The sequence below is a fragment of the Mus caroli genome, chromosome 5 (assembly GCF_900094665.2).
Source record: "Mus caroli chromosome 5, CAROLI_EIJ_v1.1, whole genome shotgun sequence".
In the NCBI taxonomy this organism is placed as follows: domain Eukaryota; kingdom Metazoa; phylum Chordata; class Mammalia; order Rodentia; family Muridae; genus Mus; species Mus caroli.
In genome coordinates this window covers 16,934,958-16,958,101 of record NC_034574.1, presented here as the reverse complement: position 1 = coordinate 16,958,101, position 23,144 = coordinate 16,934,958, and the positions used below count along the sequence as shown (strand labels likewise).

Sequence of the window (23,144 nt, the reverse complement as noted above, 5' to 3'; positions counted from 1 at the left end):
AGCACTGCTTTAGACTACCATTCATCCTTTCAGTGTACATCAGAAAGAAGTACTACTGTCTCACCTTCAAGATGAAAGTCGATCTTCAGTCCTCACGTGCAGCTAGGCATAACCAGACCTCGCCTGCCTATGAACCAAACAAGTACTGGGCACTTTTCCAAAAGAGTGGAAGTACATTAGCAAAAGTTAGCGTTGTCTTGGAGCATAATGCATTCCACCACCACCCCCAGCACCTCACTAGAGCTGTTTCCATAATTCAATTGTGAAGAGTGTAAATACTTCCTGTTGCCGACTGTGTCACTTGTTATGGTGTGAAGGCCGTGTACTTATAGACACACAATGTTTTCTTCGCATGCGAGTATCACTCAACAGAAGAACCTCTGCACTCTGTTGGGGTGGAGTGGGGGTTGCAAGGAGCGTCCCCAGACAAAACAGAATTGGTGCCACCTAACTTTATGTTGAGCTGCTATTGGCTAGCAGAGCTGTTCACAGAAGTGGGCAGGAGGCAATATCTCAGCAATAGGAAAAACACTTTCTGAAATCAGTGAATTTTCATGTAGAAAATGGAAGTTTATGAAAAGATGCTGGAGTGTTATGGTTCATAATCTATGAACCTGCCATCCACGTCAAATAGATCATGGTTCCAAATCTTGATTCCAAATCTCCTAAAAAGAAAATCTGAATATATGTTCATGGCCAAAAGTCCAGAGGCCACTCCTGGACACACATGGTCTGACTGTGTCACCCCAAAATTCATATGGTGAAATTCTTACCTTTAAGGTCATAGCCTGAGGAAGTAGCCTTCAGCGAGGTCACTAGATCATAAGGGGGGGCCCCAGAAAACTGCTTTGCCTCGAGCACCATGAGAACACACAGCTAGAGGACACCTAGTATGAGCTGAAGAGCAAGCTCTTAGCAGATGCTGTGCTAGCTCCCTGGTCTTGGGCCTTCAGTTCCTACAGTGCTTAAAAGTAATAAATGTCATTTTTTACAAGCTACCCAGTTCATGTGATATTTCTGTAGCCCCTGAAAGCAGAGTGAGACGGATACTCTTGACCAAAGTGGTCCCTTAGTTTCATCGTGATGACACTGAGAAGGGCCAGGTCTCCTCTTCAGTGAGGCTCTGCTTTTCTCTTCCTTCCTAGTCAAGAAAGGGCCCTACAATAGGTTGTAGCCATGATTATGGTGGACCACGTAAGACTTGCTTCAGAGTTCTCACATGCAAGTAACCTTACCTGAAGCACATGAAGTAAGTCAAGAGTTCTGTGAGGGAAAGGCCACCCACGCCCATAGGACCAGGCCACAGGGCCACACCTCACTAGGTGGCATCCTCTGTGGCACACCCATGTGTAAAGCATAGCAGCATATCTTGGGAATGTAAGCAAGGGAAATACAGATGTCTCTATTTTACCTGCTAGAGGAAATTCATTTTTGAAAGACTAGCCCTAAGGTACAGAATTGAGACTGGCGTGTAGCTTGTATTCCAAGTCGTTTTATTTCTGTGGGATGTAGGAGTCGTGCCTACACTCAGAGCTGTTCAACCCCAACTGTTTTCAGCCATTTCTGTAGAGGGAAGGTTTGGTCCACATCTTTGTCTCAAGAGAAGAATTAGTCCTGTTTTTAAAACCCACACAGGCGTGAATTGCTGGAATTGCTGGAGGGCAGAAGTGAAAATTTCTCCACTCAGTGAGCCATTCCCGGGTTTGCACTCAACATGGCATATAATAGCACAAATGCTAGCTGCTAAAGTGTGTGTGTGTGTGTGTGTGTGTGTGTGTGTGTGTGTGTGTGTGTGTTTAAAGGACCCTTTTCTGTGATTTAATGAACATTGGATACAAACATGGGCACAAATATAAACAATTAAATATATAATGTTTTCAATGTCAAGTCTTTACATTTTTTTACATTTTAATTAAAATACAAGTATATCACTTACCCCTTCCTTTTCTTCCCTTCAAGCCCCTCCCATACCCCCACTCTCAAACTGACAGCCTCTATATACCGTTTACATTCAAATTATGTGTTGAATTTCCACCTAATTTTAAACACATCACCTTTCAGCCGTGCATCTCATTGTCTTGGAAATGTCTTAAGTGTCGTTTTATGCAGTTTCATAACAAGTCAACCAGAGGCCCCTACTGAGTGGAGACTCTGTGGTGTGTTCAAAGTTCTAAGTGTCTATTTTTAATAGGCAGATCCTTTGAGCAGCGCTGGCTGGAGAGCAGACTCTCACATTCACAGGGTGGATGGCAGTGAGAATTTTTCAAACTAAGATCTCAGCTGAAGGGAACCACAGCGAAGCCAGGCCCATTTGTCCTGGCATTTGCAGTTTCTGTGCCAAGGTGGCAAGCACTAATAAATACCCAACCAAGGTGCTTCATTTGTATTCAGAACATTTGAATAAATAAGTTCAAACAAAATCCATGTAGGCTTTCCTTCAAAGGAAAACTCCAGCCATTTCCCTCAGCTCAGCAGTCTGAAAGTTCAAAAGGTAAGAAGTGTCTTTGCCAAGACTAAACTCTGACAAGTGTAGGAGAGCCTGCTTTAATTATCAGCTGGCATTTTGGGGACAGCCTAGTCTACCTGGGGTCTTGCTGTAAACAATGAGACAGTACATGAGAACGTGGCTCTGTCTGCCTTAGTCCCTGGGACCGTGCAGAGGCAGAAGCAGCTTCTGTCTCTTCACCCATGCCCAACCCTACTGCTTCACTTCAATTTCTGTTTCTCAAATTAAAAGCTATTCAGAAGTTAGCTTATACGGTAACAAGAAGATGGATAAATTCATGGACACAAAAGTAAGTGCCCATGACCTGTCGAATGCCCAACTTCTCTGAGCTGACTTTATGTTTTTAAAAATGTGTTATTTCTGGACTTCTGGGTAAATATATAGATTATTTCTAGTAACATAACTGTACACCAGTAAAATGATGAAATAATGCACTTGCTAATTTGGGAGGTATGTGGAAGGGGAATAGTGGTTGGCTGGTCAGTTAGTTAGGTTTATATTTTAAAAAATAAACAGGATTCATGCTGGCCTAGAACTCTCAGTAGAGGCTGGCCTCAAACTCATGGAAGTTCTTCTATTTCTATGTCTGGTTCTGAGATTACAGGTGCGAGCCACCAACCCTGACATATTTACTTATTTTTTACTAAAATAAGTAAATAAAACAAGACATAAGAAGAAGCAGCCAAAAAATAAATCTGATTTTCTTACTTTTTTCTTTTAAATTTACTGAGCAGCTACTGTGTTAAAAAAAAAACCATGATACCGGAACCATGAAAGGGTGCAATAAAGGAGGCATAGACGTTAGCTTCTAAAGCTATCGGCTAGTAGAGGAAGTAGGCATGTTTTAAGTAATTCCAGTAGTCACACTGCACTCATGGAAATGCCGTCACAGTCATGGAAAAGCATAACTGGAAGACCCAACAATTCTGCTCCATGCTCTGCGGAACAAATACTGATGCTGCCCGAGTGTTCACAGCAGCACCTTTCTCAATAGCCAAACAGTGGGAATGGTCCAATCAACGGATGACCAGAGCTGATAAATCCTCATGATGGAGCATTATGAGGAAGGAAAGTCTGACACTTGCTACAAGTGAATGGGGCTTGTAAACGTGAACACTGAGTGAACATAGCTGAATGCAGACCTTATGTTACAGGGCTTCATTGCTGTAGCGTGCTCTGAATGGGCAAACCCACAGAGGCAGGCAGGAGGTTGGTGGTTGCCAAGAAAAAGTAAATGTGGCAGGGCTACTGAGACCTGGGGTTTCCTGTCAGGGTGATGAAACACATTGGAACTCGATAAAAGATGGCATAGAATTGTGCACTTTATGTGGTTTGCGTGGTTGACTATATGTTTCGTGAGTTTTACATCCATTTTTAAGTGGTTAGCTATGCAAAATGTTGAGAGTTAAGCAGTCTTTACCAAGAGAGCCAGCGTTGGAAGCATAGGAAGACCAGGTGCACGATTTTAATAACTGGTCAAAAAAATTAGAATTTTCCTGAAATGACAAATTTTCTTCTGTTTTCTAAATCCTGTTTTCTTCTTCTTAAGTTGATATGTAAGTAGTAATTTCCCTTTGTTTATGGACCAAATGTGCTAACATAAAGATGTAGTGTTCTATTGGATAACTTTAAGACCCCTGTGCCTTGTTTTCCAGATCTGTGCGTTTCCGTTGGTACCAGGGATTTTATCCTGCTGGCTCTCAGCCAGTCACATGGGCCATCGACAATGTCTACATTGGTCCCCAGTGTGAAGAGATGTGCTATGGACACGGGAGCTGCATCAATGGAACCAAGTGTATATGTGACCCGGGCTACTCTGGGCCGACCTGTAAAATAAGCACCAAAAATCCTGATTTTCTCAAAGACGACTTTGAAGGTAATCTTTTCTGGTAGTTCTTAGAAGAATTTACATATAAACACAATCTGTGGTGGATAATTAACCACTCACGTATATTCTAATAGTTATCCTTACAGCTGCCAATACACTAAAAGGCCATTTCTTCCTGAATTTTATAGGTTACACTTTTGACATGGCAGTTAGTGGGGGAGAATGAGTGGACTTTAATTGAGAAATTAAAAGGTTATTTCCACCACTTTTTATAAAATTTAATTTTCAGTAGACAGGTTAGATCATTAATGTCTTGATACTACTATTGATGGAATAAGTTGTACACATAGGAACCTATAGGAAAAATGAAACAAATTCCTTTACTTAGTTAATTATACATGCCGTTTGCTGTTTATTAGCTAGTTGAGAATGGTGCATAACATATTTTGATCATATTCCCCTCTCTCCTCCAACTCTTCCTAGATCCACTGATCCACTCATCTTCTGTGCCACCCAACAGTGTGTCTTTTTCATTTCCCCTTCAAGTTTGAACTCCCCAAATATTCATGGATGTGGGGACTTCCTTGGGGAATGGTCTTGTCAGGGCTAACTCTTAGACAACCCTGTCTCTCCCTCTCTCAACAGCAGACCATAGCCAGTAGCTCCTTGCCTAGGGAGAGGCCCTCATGCTGGGACTTGGTCTGGCTACGCATGTTCAGGTCTTGTGCATGCTATAGCAACTGCTTTATTTTCACAACCTTTTACACCACATGAAATTACTGATAAGTGGCAAAAGAATATGCCTAAGGGATAGACTTAGATTATAAGAAACAATTTTTCAGAAATCTTGGTTCCACCAACTGTTCAGGCAGCCTCTCCCTTTCCACACATTTATTTTACCACACATTTACCATACATATGATGGTAGTGTTACAACAAAGAAAAATGTACATTACATACTAGTGATTTTGGGAGCATCTAAATTGTAGATGTACTGTTTCCCATAGGTTGGATTAAACATTTTTATATGGTGGCCAACACAGCAGCTCTGCTACTGAACCAGACCAGAAGATTGTTTTCCTCCATTTTCTTTAAGACTTTTAATAATTACAAAATACTACTAATAATTTTATTATCTATAATTTTATATTACATTTTAAAACTGCAGTTAGTTACAAGCATACAGTGAAACATTATACTGCCATAAAACATTTGAACTATTGATGTATGCTGCAATGTATATGAACCTTGGACATAATACAGTAAATAAAAGAAACCAGACCCAAAGAAAAAAATCCATTGCCTATTCTGTTTGTGTGAAACATCCCAAATAAGCCAGTCCTTGGGGGTAAAAAGCAGCCTGGTGGTTGCCAGGGATGCAGAAGAAAGAGAAGCTAGCGCTTTATTGATATGGGCGTCTTCTCCTTGGGGGGACAAAAGAAGGTTTTACATCAGAAATATACTAAATACTGTATTAAATTGTTAATACAATAAACATGTTTTGTGTTTTTTTACCTCATTTAAAAAAACTAAATGTAAGATTCATATCTGAATAGATTTGAAAACTGGCTCTGAAAGATATTTAACAGCAACTATTAAATTATATTTAAATTTCTGTGATAAAAAAAAATCTATTTTCAAAAGATACCGTGTTATTCCTCCACTAACACTGCCTCACATTAGAAAGGACACAGTAAAGACACTGTCCCAGGCTCCCTTTCTTCTGGCCTCTCATTCGCTTCCTCACTAACCAGCACTTTTCTTTGATGTAGAGCTTGCCTGGCTGAACCATAGATATTGGGAAAAGCCCCTCTCTGACATGTGAACCTTTATATCAGTTAAGGCTAAAAACACTGTAGATGTTCATATGATAAAGAGTCCTTTTATCCCAAAATGCACTTTTAATGTTTATGGCTTTACATTTTAAAACTACATGACACATCCCATCATACTTCTTTGAAAATATAATACAGAAAACTTTCCAGAAGGCTCAGTGGTTGGTGGAGGAGCAGCGTCTGGCAGAGCTGCACTATGCTACACTCCTCTTTCTGCTCTCTGGCTATAAAAATTGATGAAAGAAACCGCTTATTATGATGTTTTGGGAGTTAAACACAATACCACCCAGGAAGAATTGAAAAAGGCATATAGAAAATTGGCCTTGAAGTACCACCCTGATAAGAATCCAAATGAAGGAGAAGAGTTTAAACAGATTTCTCAAGCATATGATGTTTTTGCTGATTCCAAAAAAGGGGGTGGGGCGGGATTATATGATAAAGAAGGCATGCAGGTGATTAAAGAGGGCAGAGCAGGTAGTGGTTTTGGCTCACCAATAGATATCTTTGGTTTGTTCTTTGGAGGAAGAATGTAAAAGAAAGGAAAGGTAAAATGTTGTGCATCAATTCTCAGTGACCTTAGAAGACCAAGAAAACTGGTTCTACACAATGATATGATTTGTGACAAATATGAAGGCCAAGGTGACAAGAAAGGAGTAGTAGAGTGCTGTCCCAACTGCTGGGGGACAGGCATGCAGATAAGGATTCATCAGATTGGACTAGGAATGGTTCAGCGAATTCAGTCAGTGTGCATGGAGTGCCAGGGTCATGGAGAACGCATCAGTCCTAAAGACAGATGTAAAAGCTACAATGGAAAAAAGATAGTTCATATTGATAAAGGCATGGAAGATGGTCAGAAAATAACAACATTCCATGGTGAAGGAGACCAAGAACCAGGACTGGAGCCAGGAGATCTTATCATTGTGTTAGATCAGAAGGACCATGCTGTTTTTATAAGGCAAGGAGAAGACCTTTCCATGTTTATGGACATACAGCTGGTTGAAGCATTGTGCAGCTTCCAAAAGCCAGTATCTACTCTTGACAACCGAGCCATAGTCCTCGCCTCTCATCCAGTCAGATTGTCAAGTATGGGCATGTAAAATGTGTGCTAAATGAAGGTATGCCAATATACTGTCGGCCATATGAAAAGGGATGTCTAATCATTGAGTTTAAGGTAAACTTTCCTGAAAATGGCTTTCTCTTTCTTGATAAACAAACTTTGTTGGAAAAACTCCTTCCTGAAAGGAAGGAAGTAGAAGAGGCTGATGAAATGGATCGGGTTGAACTGGTGGACTTAGATCCAAACCAGGAAAGATGGCGTCATTATCATGTAGAAGCGTATGAGGATGATGAACAGCACCCCAGAGGTGGTGTTCAGTGTCAGACCTCTTCATGGGCCCGTCACTCTCTGACATTCTGTCTGCAGCAGTGAATGTGGGAAGGACTGTAACCATAGCATGCTCACTACTTGGCTATTTGTTTTATTCCACTATAGTACTGTTTTAAAAGTTAAATGAAGAATAAATGCAAATATAAAAGCTCCAACTTTGCCCTGTGTGTATGATGACTTCAGTGTTCAGGATGAAAATGAATACTTGTAGAAACTGGTTTAAAAAGTTCCCGAGCATCTGTTAGGCCATATCCTGTTTAACTGATAATAGCTGTGTACATTAGACTGACATGCTAGGTGTGTGTTGTATGACCCTTCATTGTTAAGCTATGAGATTAAGATTCTGTATTTAGCTGATAATCAAAAGAAAACAATTAGATACATGTTGGTCTGTCCGGTTGTATGGAGTGACCAATTGTGATGCCTTTGCATTGTATTGCCTCAGCCACCTCATCCGTGTCATTAGTGATAGAAATGATACATTCCTAAAGAAGTCTATCATAAGCGACTGCATTCCCTTCTGCTGTGCCATTTTAAATATATATTACATATGTGTGTACATATGCATATATACAGACACACACACAGGAAACATGATCACCTTTCCCCTTCTCAAACCATGATAAGCCCTTGCTATTCAACTTAGGCTCCAACATAACTGCAATTTAATGTTGGTAGTATAGCAAATTATGAATAGATTAGTTGTATATTTTGAAGTCACATGCTTAGGTGCTTAAATCTGGATATCAGAATTTAAGCAGTTACTTAAATGTATGTCTGTCTAATATACTGATTACAAAGTGCTAAATAAAAAAGAGAAAAGAAAAAGAAAATATAATACAACTGTATTCATGGTCACAGGTAAACCACATTTTCCACTTTCTCAGGTCAACTGGAATCCGATCGATTCTTACTGATGAGCGGTGGGAAGCCGTCTCGTAAGTGTGGGATCCTTTCCAGTGGGAACAACCTCTTTTTCAATGAGGACGGCTTGCGCATGCTAGTAACACGGGACCTGGATTTATCACATGCAAGGTAATTGTGGCACACAGTTGTGGACATGAAGCAGAAGAAACCAGGAACTCTTAAAGGTGACACCTTCCATGCTGATACTAGGCATCGCTCTGCTCAAAGTCCCCAACAAGACACAGGTCACATAATTTCTAGTTCAAGACCTATGTTCGTTCAGTACCAACATCAGCTGTGAAACACCTAAACAAACAAGATTATTTTATAATCTTGAGAAAATAACAGTGTTTAATTCACTCTAACTTCAAAAAAGTAATATTGCATCTATTTTATCCTCCTTCTACTGACTATATTCATTAACACTTGAACTATAAAGAGAACATGTACATTTATTATACTGTCTTAGGAAGAAGCTCAGTAGAAATACATCCTCAAGTTATTCATGGTTAAGTTTATCTTCATTAGCAAATGTTTAGTTGAGAATATTTGAAGTGTGGTCCATGGTGTTCATAAGCAATTTCTCAGTGCCTCACTAGCCATAAGAAGTCATTTTCTAAATTGAGCACAGTCACTCAGAAAATAACACATTTTAAGCTGGCTCAGAGAATCATGCCCTGTCAGAATGTATATCCCTTGGTCATTTGACGAGCCAGAACCCTAACAGCAAAATATAATGTACAGTTTAACATGTGTAAAATGTAGCCCTGACCTATTTTTAAACGAACAAGGAGGTCATGTTTATGGTCTTAAAACATTTCATAGTACTTTTAAATATATCTGAACTTTCCCTCTTTTTCCTGAATCCAATTTTTCATTCTAAATAATATAATTCACAGAAAATACAAGTCTATAAAAAATTTTATAGCTACTGAAAACAAAACTTTATTATATCCCATTCTAATACACACAGTTTCATTTGTATTATTTGTGCTAGGTTCTTCAATGCCATCCATGTTCTCTAATTTAGAAATTATTAAGTTTTCCAAGTAAGTAATTCAGATATATTTTTCTAAGTAATAATTTGGTGTTTATCACTAAATTAATATGAACATCTTCCCGATACAAACAAATAGTACACCTAGTTTTTCCTAGATGAATACTGTTCTTGTTTGTGTAAACACCACTAGGCACTAACAATGCACGTGTCCATTAATCAGATGTTAAAAGCTGCATTATATAGCTCATGCAGTCACATGCTGTGTGGGATTTGCATATATTGACCTTAAAATGTTCAGTGTAAGATCTGAGTGTTTTCAAGGCCATGATATAAATAAACAGAGGTTGGGAGGATCCTGAGCAATGAGTGGCTTTGTGTATGATACTGATAGCATTTATTATCAGCCCTGCTACATTATTGAGAATGTGTGTTAGATTTGACATGAAATTTATTCTGCCTTACCGGTTAGAATAGTGGCCAGACCGGGCACCAGCAGCTTGCTTGCCAAAGATAACATGCGAGCCAGTTTTCATTGGCACCCCAGCTGCTCGCTGCCCCTCTGCCCACCTCCCCGCCAGCTAGGAAAGCTGCTGCTGGCTGGCCGCCACAGTTCTCAGAGGCTATATCATCCAGACCCAGACCCAGCAACAGTCAGAGTCTGGCAAGCCTACCACCACCAACCCACACTCGTGCTTACCCTTCCCCTGGCACAAGAGACAGAAGAGGCCCAGGCTTAACACACCTCTTCCAAAAGTGGCCTGGTCTTTTTGAAAGGAGGAGATACAACTCCTGCATGTAAATGTGTCTCCTAAACCAAGAGATACAATATCTATAAAGCTATTGGTAAGATGGGAGTGGATAATTTTGCCAGTAATGTGGCACCTGTATTATTTACATATAAATATAGAAATACGGATTTCTAGTTCCAAACCCTGAGGCCTGGGATTCAGTTGTCTTCACTAGACAGGCAATGCACTTGCAGGCTTGAACAGCCTTTGGATCTCCGCCAACATCTTATAAAGTAGCCAAGAGAAGCAGTGGCACTAGCTTCCCTCTGGCTCTGGCTCCTTGGAGGAGAGATTCAAGATACAAGCATGAGCCAGAATTTCCATTTTCTTCACACTTCACATTTAATTAGCTCTCATTCACATTAAGACAGAAAAATATCAAGCTTTGAAGTGGTTGTTTGGACACTCATTAAATCGTCATGTTTATTAACATCATCGTTGCCCCATACTGCCTGGGTGCTTGCCTTTTGTTAACGATGCAGGTCTCTCTTTGAAATAAAAGGCTACAGTAAGGTCTTCTGGTGTCAGGTTTGTGCAGTTCTTCATGAGACTGGGATGTGGTAAAGGTGTTCCAGACCCCAGGAGCCAGCCCGTGCTTCTGCAGTACTCCCTCAATGGTGGCCTCTCCTGGAGTCTTCTTCAAGAGTTCCTCTTCAGCAACTCCAGCAATGTGGGCAGGTACATTGCCCTGGAAATGCCCCTGAAAGCCCGTTCTGGTTCGACACGCCTCCGCTGGTGGCAGCCATCTGAAAATGGGCACTTCTATAGCCCCTGGGTGATCGACCAGGTCAGTCTCTTCAGAATTATCTACTGTAACTTTTATGACCTTAGAAAGCATGTTAGCCCAACTCCCGTGCTGGTGGAAGCCCAGACAGTCGAATGACTTGCCCAAGGGCACACAGCTAGATTAGATGTGGCGTTTAACTTCCTTTCATTCTCTAGTCCCTCAATTGCCTACGCCTATAAAAATAAATGGCACAACAGAAGGCCTAGGTTGTGTTCAGAGAGGATGCTGCCATATGGACAGAGGGACTTTATCAAGCGTGATACAAGGTTATAATTCTCCAGAAAGGGAAGCATGCAAATTAGCATTGATGCCGCATGCAATTGTTCTCAAATCCTCTTTTCCAGCCTTTGATGCAAAATAAATAAATAAATCTCCCCTAGCATCTTTCTGGACTGCTCTAAAGGATCTTCATACATAATATAGTGTATCAAACGGGACTCAGAGAACCTGTTCACAAATAGGAGGGTTCATGCAAAGAATTGAAACTGAAATGCCTCAGGGCGTGTTTGTCCTTAAATAGAAATTTCACATGGAAAACAATCACAGGCGAGCCAAATTTTGCTCTCCCAGCTTGGGGACATGTGCTTTCCAATGGCACAGTTTGGCCCACGAATGGCTGTGAATAGTTTTGTCAGTCCTTTGATTTGTTTTCTGTAGCTCCTTGCCAGATGGGCAAGCAGACCACAGAAACAAGAGCATTCTCAAAACCTCCTACCATTATGCTAGCTGTACAGTACCAGATCTAAGATGGCTGACAGAGCAAAATAAACAAACAAAAACAACTGAACTCTTCTGTATGTTAAAATCCAAATCTGGGGTGTTCTAAAAATGCATTTCAGATTCTTATTGGAGGAAATATCTCTGGTAATACAGTCTTAGAAGATGATTTCTCAACTCTGGACAGCAGAAAGTGGCTGCTTCACCCAGGAGGCACCAAGATGCCTGTGTGTGGCTCCACAGGCGATGCCCTGGTCTTCATTGAAAAGGCCAGCACCCGTTACGTGGTCACCACAGACATTGCTGTGAACGAGGACTCATTCCTACAGATAGATTTTGCTGCCTCCTGCTCAGTCACAGACTCCTGCTATGGTAAGTGTCCCATGCCCAGACAGAAGCCTGGGTGTCCATGGCTACCTCTGCAGTGGGACTGTTGGGAACCTGTGTCACAGGGCTTGGGAAGATGGCTTAGTAAAGTTCTTACTGGGCAAGCTTGGCAACCTGAGTTTGGCTTCCCATCACCCACATAAAGGGCCAAGCATGGCTGTATATTCCTATAGTTCTACTCTGTGAAGGCAGAGAGCGCTAGATCTCACTAGCCAGCCAGTTAGATTAATCGGGGGTGGGGGGGGGTGGGGGGGGAACCTCAAGCTCAGTGACAGTCCCCAAGAAGCAATAAAGGAAAATATTCAGTCTCCACCACTGGCTTATATGCACAGATACAAACACACACACATACATACATACATACTTACATACTTACATACATACATACATACATACATACATACATGAGCACGCACACACTTAAGTGATAGTATTATGTACACAAATGACTACAGTACATTTTAAGTTCTTGAGACCTTCTTGAAACTGTCTAATTTTTCTCAACAACATTGTGTTGTTAAGTATATTTTTTAAAACATTGTAGATGATTGAGTTTGATAAACTCAGTCAATCGAATTTCCACCTGGGGATGTAGTTTACTGCACACCCCAGCACCATGTAAATTGCATGGTAGCACACGCCTGCCATCCAGGCTCTCAGGAGGTGGAATCAGAAAGACAATGCCATGGTTGTACAGTCTTGACCCTTTCCAGGAATTGCAGACCCCTGGGGGTTCCTGAGGAATCCCAGCCCTGTGGCACCTTACGGGACACTTCGAAGACAATCAGAGAGGGCGACGAGGGGGAGGGGGCTCTGTTTCTCTGGGGCCACATTTTCATATTTCTGTGAGTTTGTACTTTATTAGGAAGAATTCCAGAAGTACTCTCTGTACCTCAGTCAGGGTTAACAGTAGTCAGTGGGGGTGGGACTTGTGGGGGAAGATGGGCAAACAGAAGGTAAGCATTCTATATTCAGTAGGTACATTCTGTTTGAACAGGTGCCGCAAGAGTGTAGTACTATTATAGACGGCAGGAGGAGAGTGTGCTGTGGGATGGAACTGATGTGAGATGTCATGCAAACTCAGAGGAGGGAGCATTGATGAATGGTGGTCCCACCTGAGAGTTAGAGGACATTTGACAATGAGCTCAGTCTCCACTGGACCTTTATGACTGGAGTGGATTTTTAAATGGTAGACAGATCAGAGAAGCCATCCCAAACTGAGCGGCTGGCTTAAGTAAAGAAGACCCCCCTGGCCACAGAAAGACTGCAGTAAGACTGCAGGAGAATGAAGTGTATTGGCCCTAAAAGCAGAAGCAGACTTGGTATTCTGCTGCCCTGATCCTTCAGTGACTTAAGGAGTCAACGAAAATAACAAAGTAAGCTATCCCAAGCCAGGTTGACCCGGCAACACCAGAGCTAGATTTGGCCCTCATAAGCTAGATGTGTGTGCTTGCTTCCACCACAGGCAGGCCTCCTGAGAAAGGCACAATGAATAAAGTACTGAAACAAGAAAGGGACTCAGCAGAGGTAGCCACAAATTTCAAAGAACCTTAAAGGGCAAGTACAGAAACTTGTACTTGACAAGGTCATAAATTGGAGACTCTAAGTCCAGAGGAGTATTGTCCTGGTTTCGTTTCTATTGCTGTAATAAAAGACTTGGACAAACATCAAGTTAGGGGAGAAAGAGGTTTATTCCAGCTTATCATTCTGGGTTGCACCCCATCTTTGTGGGGAAGTCAAAGCAGGAACATCACATAGCTAATCACATCACAGCTATAGTTAGAGCACAGAGAAACGATGCATGCGTGCTCACCTGATCATTTGCTTGATCAGCTTTCTCCACTCTTGTATTGTTCAAGCTCCTGCCTAGGGAATGACAATACCCACAATTCTCTGCTTCTTACTTTATCAACCGATTTAATTAAGACAATCCCCCAAAGCCAATTCTCATTGAAACTCTTTTACCAGGTGGTTCTAGATTGTGTCTAGATTGTCAGTGAATGCCGACTGTCATAGGAATCATGTTTTAGGGGAGGTTAGCTCTGAGATGGTAAGGAGAAAGGAATCCTAGTAAATAAGGTATAGTAGTGATTTTCAGTAGAAGTGGGGAGGAGACAGTGATGGGGTGCTGAAGCCGTGAAAGGAAGTAGAAAGGGCAGAGGAGATATGAGACACTGAGAACAATCAGACAATGGCAGACAGTGAGAACAATTAAACCAGGACTGCAAGACAGAGGAGGCAAGCCAGAGGACTCAACTCTGAGAAATGAAGTCTGACCATGTTAAAAAAAAAAAAAATCACCATTGACGAAGTTTGGTGGTTAAGAAAATATGTTTATTTATGGAAGGAAAGAGTGTGTTCCTCTTAGTTCTTGTGACAGTATTTCTTGGTCCCGTAAAGAGGAGGACCTAGGGCTGGAGAGATGGCTCAACAGTTAAGAGCACTGTCTGCTCTTCCAGAGAACTGTGTTCAATTCCCAGCAACCACATGGTGGCTCACAGCCATCTAGCCTGTGATCTGATGCCCTCTTCTGGCATGCAGGTGTACATACAGATAGAGCACTAATAAATAAAATAAATAAGTAATTCTTTAAAAAGAAGAGGAGGATCTGTCTGAATTGTTCTTCACAGTGTATTCAGCATCCTGTGAAGTGTTGGGCTCAGCAAGCACTAGCCAAATGAATAAAATCCATTTTGCGACATAAAGCTGGTAGATACAGTTGCAGTCTTAGTATGTATGTGTAGACTAGGAGGCCAGGAAGAAAGCACAGAGCTCCCCTGGTGAACCAAGGAGTTCGAATGAGAACAATGCTTGGAAAAGCATCCTCAAATGAACGAATCAGAGAGCAATCAATAGTCTCTGGCCATGGCGGACACATATGATGAAGGCTGAGTCATTGTCCATATCTAGAAAGCTTAAGGCCACTCATGACCTCATGCTGGCCACACAGCATCGCCAAAGGATGCTTTCAGAGCTGCTGGCCCTGTAGCCAGGGTCCAGAAGATTTGAAGAGACTCTGGTCATGAAACCCAAACACCAAGAGTTTCCCAAGGTCCCCAGGGGGTTTCAGTTTGTAGCCAAGATTGAAAGCCATGACTTCGAGAAACATTTCAGAGGGAGGTGGGAACTGGGACATTTACAAAGCATTCAGTAGCCAGAGAAAGCAATGGAGGAAGATCTCCATGAAGTGGATCTGGGAGGGGGAGGGGTGCGGAAAGGAGAGAAGAGAAGCTGTGGCCAGAAGGTAATATATGAGAGAGAATAAACTTTAAAAATAGGAAAGAGCAGTGGAGATGGAGACAGGCCGAATGTTTTGAGGAAGGAAAGGAAAAGAAAGGCTTAGCTTTCTGCAGACCCACAGTCTGAATGCTTTCCCACAAACCTCATGACTTCCAGCCATCTCTCCACGCATCTCTGATTTCTCAGTGTACCCCTATACATATAGTAGGGTGATATAAGAGAAAGAGATTGCATGGTTTCTAAGAAGTGTCTTTTATAAAGAGAGCAAAGTTGGCACAGTTGGCCAGAAGTTTTGTAGGGTGGTCAAAACTTAAGACTGGCTAGAGAAATGTCTTAATGGTTAAGAACATTTGCTGTTCTTATAGAGGAGTGGGGGTTGATTCCCAACCCCATACTGGGTGTTTCACAACTGCCTGTATGTCTATCTAGATAGCCTCTCTGGACACCCATCCAAATATAGACACACAGAGACTCACATGAATAAAAGTCATTCTGTCTTAAGTTTTTGAAAGTATTACTCCAAACTTTTAACTATTTAAAGAAATAATTAAATTTATTATGTGCAAAAAAAGACATGATACTAACAGGAGTTGAGGAGATGGCTTCAGTGGGAGAAGGAGGCTGAGACAGTGGAGAGGGAGCAGGCCTGGAGCTCAGTGTGCCTGTTATAAATGCTTGCTGCTCTTATCACTGGCGGCAGGATCTGAGGCCAGAGTAACTTTATTGCAATTGGTCCAAGAGGTTCTCATCATAATGAGTGATTCAGGAAAACTTTATCTTACTTGATCAGATCTTCTTAAAAGGAGTTGTAGTTCAATGTTATTTATAAAATTAGCAAAAATGCCCAGGCATTGTGGTGCATGCCTTTAATTCCAACTTTTGGATCACTGTGAGTTCAAGCTCAGGCTGGTCTACATAGTGAGTTCCAGAACAATCAGAACTGTGTGAAAGATCCTGTTTCCAGATAGATAGATGGATGGATGGACAGACAACGGACAGATACGTGGATGGATGGATGCAGGGATGGATAGGTGAATGGATGGATAGTAATGATGCACAGAGGGAAAAAGAAAACTGGTAAATAGTTCAAAGTCAGAAACATAAACCTAGGGGGAAAGTTAAACTATTTAATTACGTTTTAAACCTAAGCACACACAGTAAGTGCCTCCTGGGTCTGCAGACATGTACTTATACTGAGAATACTACTTCCTGTTTCAGCTATTGAACTGGAGTACTCAGTGGATCTCGGTCTGTCGTGGCACCCACTGGTGAGGGACTGCCTGCCTACCAATGTTGAGTGTAGTCGTTACCACCTGCAGCGGATCCTGGTGTCAGATACTTTCAACAAGTGGACCAGAATCACTCTGCCCCTGCCTTCCTACACCAGGTATTGCTGCTTCTGCATGCATCGCCCCAACATGATCAGCCTTGCTTGTCAGCTCTAACAGGACAACGTTGGAATGAGACGCATGATAATTTGTTTCCTATTTTTGTATAAGCTAAGTGCAAGTCAGTACTTACGGTGGATTCTGTTCTTCTCTAAACCTAGGATTTTCCTGACTTTTAATGCTAATAGTTTTGGGGTTTTTTTTTTTTTTTTGAATAATGGCTTATACAAGAAAACACTGACCATAATGTAACAGCTTCTCCAACTTTATTTAGAGATGCCAAGAGCCAGTCATTTAAAACAAGACCATTGAATACAAAAATAGACTAAATGGAATCTATTTTTCTGCCATTTAAATCATTGTCAATATAGCAGTTAGTGGTTTCTTATAAATGGACATAGGAAATCATTGTTTTCTAACATTAGCCTCTACTGTTTAAACTGTATTTGGAATATTACATTGGAAGTTGTCACCTGGAGAATGTCCTCTGTGAGAAGCACATGTAAGTGTTTTGCCCACTGCACCAATGGGAAATGACTTGGCTTGAGAGAAGCCCAGGGAATGGTAGTGAAGAAGCTGAGTCTGAATTATGTGTGTGTCTCCTCTCCTGTGTGAGGAGCATTCTCCTTTTCCCAGGGGAATAACGTTCTGTGACTCCTTCACCATCTAAAGTGGGTGCTAAGCATAGGAACGCTTCAAAATTGTGATTGGCATTCCTGTTTCCCCTGAGGAAACCTGATTGGCTGCTGACATCAACAGACCAAAGTGACCAGCACAGAGTAAGGGACAACTTGTAGTTTGGGCTTATTATTGTCCTGTTGCCTCCCGACAAATGATGACTGAATAAATCCTCCTAGCAGATGACTATAAAACTCAAGCGTTCATCCAGGACATAACTTTTCTTGGGATTATCATAAATGGAGCGGTTTCTGCCTCTAACAGCCTACGGCTGCTTTACAGTTGCTGGCTCAGAGGCAGGAGACTATATTAACTGAGAGCAGAGCTGCCAAGCTTAAACGAGATACGTGAGATTTTGTTGCTCGTTAAAGGTATTGTCGTACATGAATTATTAAGGTGATCTTAATAAGTAACAGGGAAAAACTCCATTAAGGCAGCCATCTTTTAAGTCTTTATGAGTTCTATGATTTATTACCTGACTACTTGGCAGCATTTTGCAAATAAGTGGCATTCTAAGATTTACTTCAGCTAGTCATTATACCCTTGAGACATCTACTGAAGAAAAGTAATTATTCCTCATATTTTAATCTGTGTTTTAATTGTCTCTTGCACATACTCACAAGAAATTTGACCCTTTCAAATGATACATGAAATTCTGTGATAAGCATCCATTTTCCCCATGTTACCATATTGAAAATACAGTTTGTTTACTATATTATCCTCAGGGCTCACGTTGTGCAGTGGTCTTAAAGGTGACTCTACCTTACAACACACCCCTCTGAGTAATTCAGGAAGAAGTGTATGCAGATGAGGCTCAATCTCTCCTCCCTCTGTTCTCGGTCCAGCGATCTTGTGTTCTTCCTTGTTTTAAGTTAAACTTTCAGTGATAGAACACCTGTGCTTACCATGCTCGAGGCCCTTTGATCCTCACATCGATAGGTTGGTTGGCAGATAGGCAGGCAGGCGCACAGACAAGATGTTAGACTAACTGACTTCCTTAAAAGTTTGAAACTGCTAATGTGTCTATGCGGTCTCCCAAGCCTCAGTGTGTAGGTCTTTGCTGGAATTGCTATTTCAGTTTTTAGGTGTTTTTCTATAAGCAAACATGGTTTTGACAGCCTACAAGTGCATGCTAAGTAGGTGTTAGGAATGGCGGTGAGCACAAGACAATTGGAGCTTTTCCACTAGCTTATGCTAGGCGATGGAGCATCTGCTGTTGGTAATGGGAGTAAATGGAAGATGATTGGCCACACAGCGGCATGAAGCATTTCATGAAGCAGAAGTGGCCAGTCATCACCAGGAGCAGTTGCTTACCCATTCAGTCACGTAGTTAAATAAAAATACTTTTAGTTATTTGATTGTTTCCTAGGCTTTCGTGTGTGCTGGGGCTATCCCTGTCTCAGAGTCCTTTCAGTTCAGTAGAAAGCAGAAGTATCCCCAAGAGACCACCGGCACTCAGAACTGACAAGAAGATTTAGCTGTGATGTGATGGAATACTGGAATGTGATATACTAAGGTTGATTATCACAAGGAACTATGACTTGGTCAGGAAGGCCAGAGAATGCTTTTGTGAGAAAGGAATAACTTGGGTCTGATCTGAAGGGGAACTGGGTAAAGAGTAAGGGCAAAGGTGTTTCGGGCAACTGTGGTAACAGGAAGTTGGTGTGTCTGAGTTCAGAAACAGAAGAGAGGAAAGAGAGAGAGATGGGAGAAGGGGTCAAACTACGAAGAGCAGGGTGAGTTAAGTTATAGGAATGCTTACAAGTCCATGGAAGTATGCAGGAATAAAGAGGTGTGGTTAGCAAGCATCAAATTCAGAACAACTTATTCTAACTGGACAGCCAATGAAAAAGGGTAAGAGAAAAGCCTCTCAGAGACACAGACAGACAGACAGACAGACAGAGGCTGGTAGTATGTTCTCAATGGACATAAAGAGAAATGAAGACTGGACAGCTTGAGAGCCTGACACTGAAGAGGACCTTGTACGTGGAGGGAAAGGGCAGCATTGAAGACAACTCCTGCTCTCAGACAGGCAACAAATGGATTCAGGTGTTTCTTCCTGAGAAGCAAACCTGAGACTAAACACAAGATATCACATACTCTACTCCAGGCACTGCTGTGGAGAAAAAAAAAAAAAGACCTTGGCATAGTTTCTTATCTTCATTCCTGGCCATATGCAGTGATTAAGTCAGTTCTTCCTGGAAACCCGTCCATAAAATCAAAATGAACAAGAAGCATGAGTGCAGCCTCACAAGAGTAGCCCACAGTAATGGTATAGACTGTCTTCTCTGCAAAGTTAGAACCTACTGGGGGAACTGGAAATGACTTGCGCTATTTATAACTTAACGCTTTGCTGGGGAACAGATTAGAAGTGCCACCAATGTTGAAAACTGGGAGTTTGTATTGAAAGTCAGAGTCAGAGGGAGTTTTGTGTAGAGATGTGTCCTGGCTTTGAAGAATTCAGTGGATAAAGAGAAGAACATTCCGAATCAAGGGATCCAAGTGAACCAGACAAGGACACATGGACTGCACCTCAGAGTTACTGTTTGAAGCACTAGAAAATGAAAGGAGGTCATTAGTGGGTTGGGTTTACTTACAAAAAGCATTGAAGCGAGGCAAGAGAATAGGATTCACAAACATGGAGCTGGGGAGAGATAACTTAGCTGGCAAAGGTTCCTGCTGTGCAGTCGTGAGGACCTGAGTTTGAGTCTCAGAACCAAGGAAAAAAGCCAGGCATAATGACAGAGTTGTAATCTTGGCACTGAGGCCAAGATTTGAATTTGTGAATTCACTGGACAATCACCCTAGTCTACTTAGTCAGTTCCAGGCCAATGAGAGACCCCGGCTCAAAAAATAGATTTGAGGATTCCTGAGAAATGACACTGAAAGTTGTTCTCTGGCCTTCACACACACTCATGCGTGTACGTGTATACACTAACTTCTCCATTGCATGTGAAAGGGAGACTTCCATGTTTGAAGTTGGAATTCTATTCACAATGCTATAGCTGCATCCAGTCGCCAGAAGAGAACAGCGGAGTGGAAACGGCTCACAGAGGAGGCAGGAAGACAGAGAGTCAGAAGAACACGCAGTCACAAGTTATGTGATTGCTAGGTGAGATGTGACTGCCATGCAGGGAAGATCGGTGACATCAGCCACAGACAAGAAGAAAAAAGATTCAAAATTTCTAATTTTTTTTCAGTTTTTTTAGTGTCTTCATAAGAATAGTTTCCAGAGCTACCAGATAAGAGTCAGATAACTAGTACAGACTTAACCACTGTATTAGTGATGTGCCTTTACCGTTTGCCTATGAGATATGGTCCTAGCAAAAACGGAATAGAATTATATGACTTATTATTGAAAAAGACTAAAAGATAGACAGGATGATTTCAAAATCATTTTCATACCCCCAACCCAAATCTGCCTTCCTCCTCATTACCAACCAGCTTAAAAATAGCAAGTTAGTTCAAGTGGCATAGTTCTTGAAGTGCAGCTGAGAGCCAGGGAGTCACTGGAAGGGCAGGTAACTCAAATCCACTGAGAAAGGGCAGAAGGGAGTGACCAGAGTACAGCTCAGGTGAGACTTGGCTATTTTAAGTCATGGTGAAAATGATCCACTCCTGCTGGCCCAGTAACCCAGCTGCTGCGCCTTCCTTAATGATTAACTACAACACACATGCTGGAAGCTGGCCGTAGTCACACAAGGGAAGGGACTAAAAATCTGTGGGAAGTTAACGGAGAAACGAGAAGCACACGAAAGGACCAGTGTGAGGGGCAGGAGTGGTGGTAAAGGGGCTTTGCTTCTGCAAAGCAAAGTTAACGGGAAGGCAACTTTCCAGGGGGATCCCCGCATGCGCCCAGAGTAAAGACGCAGAACCAAGTCAGCAAGTGTAACCCTGACTGTGATCTTCAAATAGCCCAGGGAGCTTGGAGTTCATTTTGTTACAAAGAGATTCCTTGTCTCTGTCCATTGTTATTCCAACACAACAGGATGTGTTAGAGACTTCATTGTTCAAGCATTCTTGACTGAACAGCTGTGTGCCACGTTAAAACCAGCTGGAGAGACGCTGGGCTGGCCACCTTCTCCTGTGTTGTTTGACACTTTGAGCATCACTACTATAGTTTCTTGGTATTTTGAGTCCACAAAACATTGTAATTTTGTATAAGCCATAGTACCACTGAATCCCCCATACTGACTATGTTGCTCCATTGGCACTAGTGTTAAACAGGTTAAAACTATGCCATGTTCTACAGCAGAGATTCAGCTGCCTCGAAGCCATTTGGACTACCAACTTAGCACCAAGTTTTTATCAGAGAATGTGATGTTTGACTGGTCTTGTACATATGTGTCAGTTATTTAATTTCTTTAACAGCTAAATATAAGTCATCCTCCATTGAAAAGATAAGTTGAAAGCTAGATAGAGGAAATCTCTTATATGCAGTCCAGCCTATTGAGGCCCTCAGGGGGGTTATTCAGTGGAATATTACGGTTTGTATTATTGCTTCCTGTGTTTTTAGCACAATTAATTTTTTAAGTGAGTTTACTTAGAGGTGAAAGCTCTTCCTTTTTACTTTGAATTCTGAAAATAAAAATTCTCTGTGCTTTTAAAGGGATTTTTGTTGCCTTACATTTTTACTTATTTAAAAAGCAAATATACAGAGTTAAAGAGACTTCCATGTACTCAGTAGCTAGTCGGTGCACTACCAACACTGATTCCAAAGTAGCCCACTTACTCTAACTTCATGCTGTTTTGATGCAAATTTGAAACATCATAGCATTTTAACTGAAAATATTTCAGCGCACGTTACTAGACAGGAAGAGGATTTTGGACAGCTGTGATGTAATTATCACAGCTAAAGATGGCAATTTCTTGTTCATAACTTCTTCAGTCTTCATCACTCAGAGTTCCTGGTCTCACAAAGTGTCATAAAGTTTTTGCAACTCAGGATACAAATCAGAATAATTTAAGCCTCAAGTTCCCTTTAAGCTCTCTTATCTCCAGTCTCACTCAATGTTGTGGCATAGGATTGTCCTTTGTCGAGCAGGCCATGGGGCCCTTTCTCAGCTGATGACAGAGAGAGTTGGTGGCTTCTGGGGTATACCACTCCCTGACTGGTCACACGTACACTCTTCAGCACCAACAGAAGTACTCCAAAATCTTGAGTCAGGTCAAGGACCTGAGCTTGGCAGGCGCTGCCGGGAATGCCAGCACTTGCAGTGTTTCTGTCTTCCTGCAGACCACATCACTGTGCTCCTGTCTTTGCTGATGGAGTGTCAGCAGCATCTGTATACATAGCACCAGACCAACCCCCAACAAAGCTCCAGCTCTCTTCCTCCCCTCAGTAGCCAGGCTGTCCCCATGTCACCCACTCAGGGGCTGTACCGACATACAGTGAAGGTCACTATAGGCTCTTCTCCACAGAAAAGACAAGCCTAGTGGAGTAGCTCACATATGCTCATTTTGCTAACGGTTTTTGTTTTTTATGAGTTGTAATAAAGTAATCCTGGAGGCTAGATAGACACTATATATCCAGTGTATGTGTGTGTGTTTGTGGGTGTGTGTGTGTGTATGTATGTAATAAGTCAAGTGATCCTTGCCTTGTGAACTGGTTTATTAGTGAATCAGTGCATGAGTAAGGCACTGGGCCTCGCCATCGTCATCAGCAGATTAAGAGTTAGCTTGAAAAAAAAAAAAAAA

At 41.8% G+C, this 23,144-nt stretch overlaps 1 protein-coding gene and 1 pseudogene across 4 annotated transcripts in view; both read left to right on the top strand.

Moving 5' to 3' along the window:
- Reln (reelin) overlaps positions 1–23,144 on the top strand; it is a 438,806-nt gene that overhangs the window by 365,460 nt on the left and 50,202 nt on the right. For all 4 annotated transcript variants that reach the window (XM_021163945.2, XM_029477127.1, XM_029477129.1 and 1 more), the window contains 5 exons: positions 4,162–4,382; positions 8,444–8,591; positions 10,779–11,037; positions 11,877–12,126; positions 16,600–16,768. In XM_021163945.2, the coding sequence (XP_021019604.1) occupies positions 4,162–4,382; positions 8,444–8,591; positions 10,779–11,037; positions 11,877–12,126; positions 16,600–16,768 (1,047 nt within the window). The remainder of the gene's footprint in view (positions 1–4,161; positions 4,383–8,443; positions 8,592–10,778; positions 11,038–11,876; positions 12,127–16,599; positions 16,769–23,144) is intronic.
- On the top strand, positions 6,405–7,598 carry LOC110294068 (annotated as a pseudogene).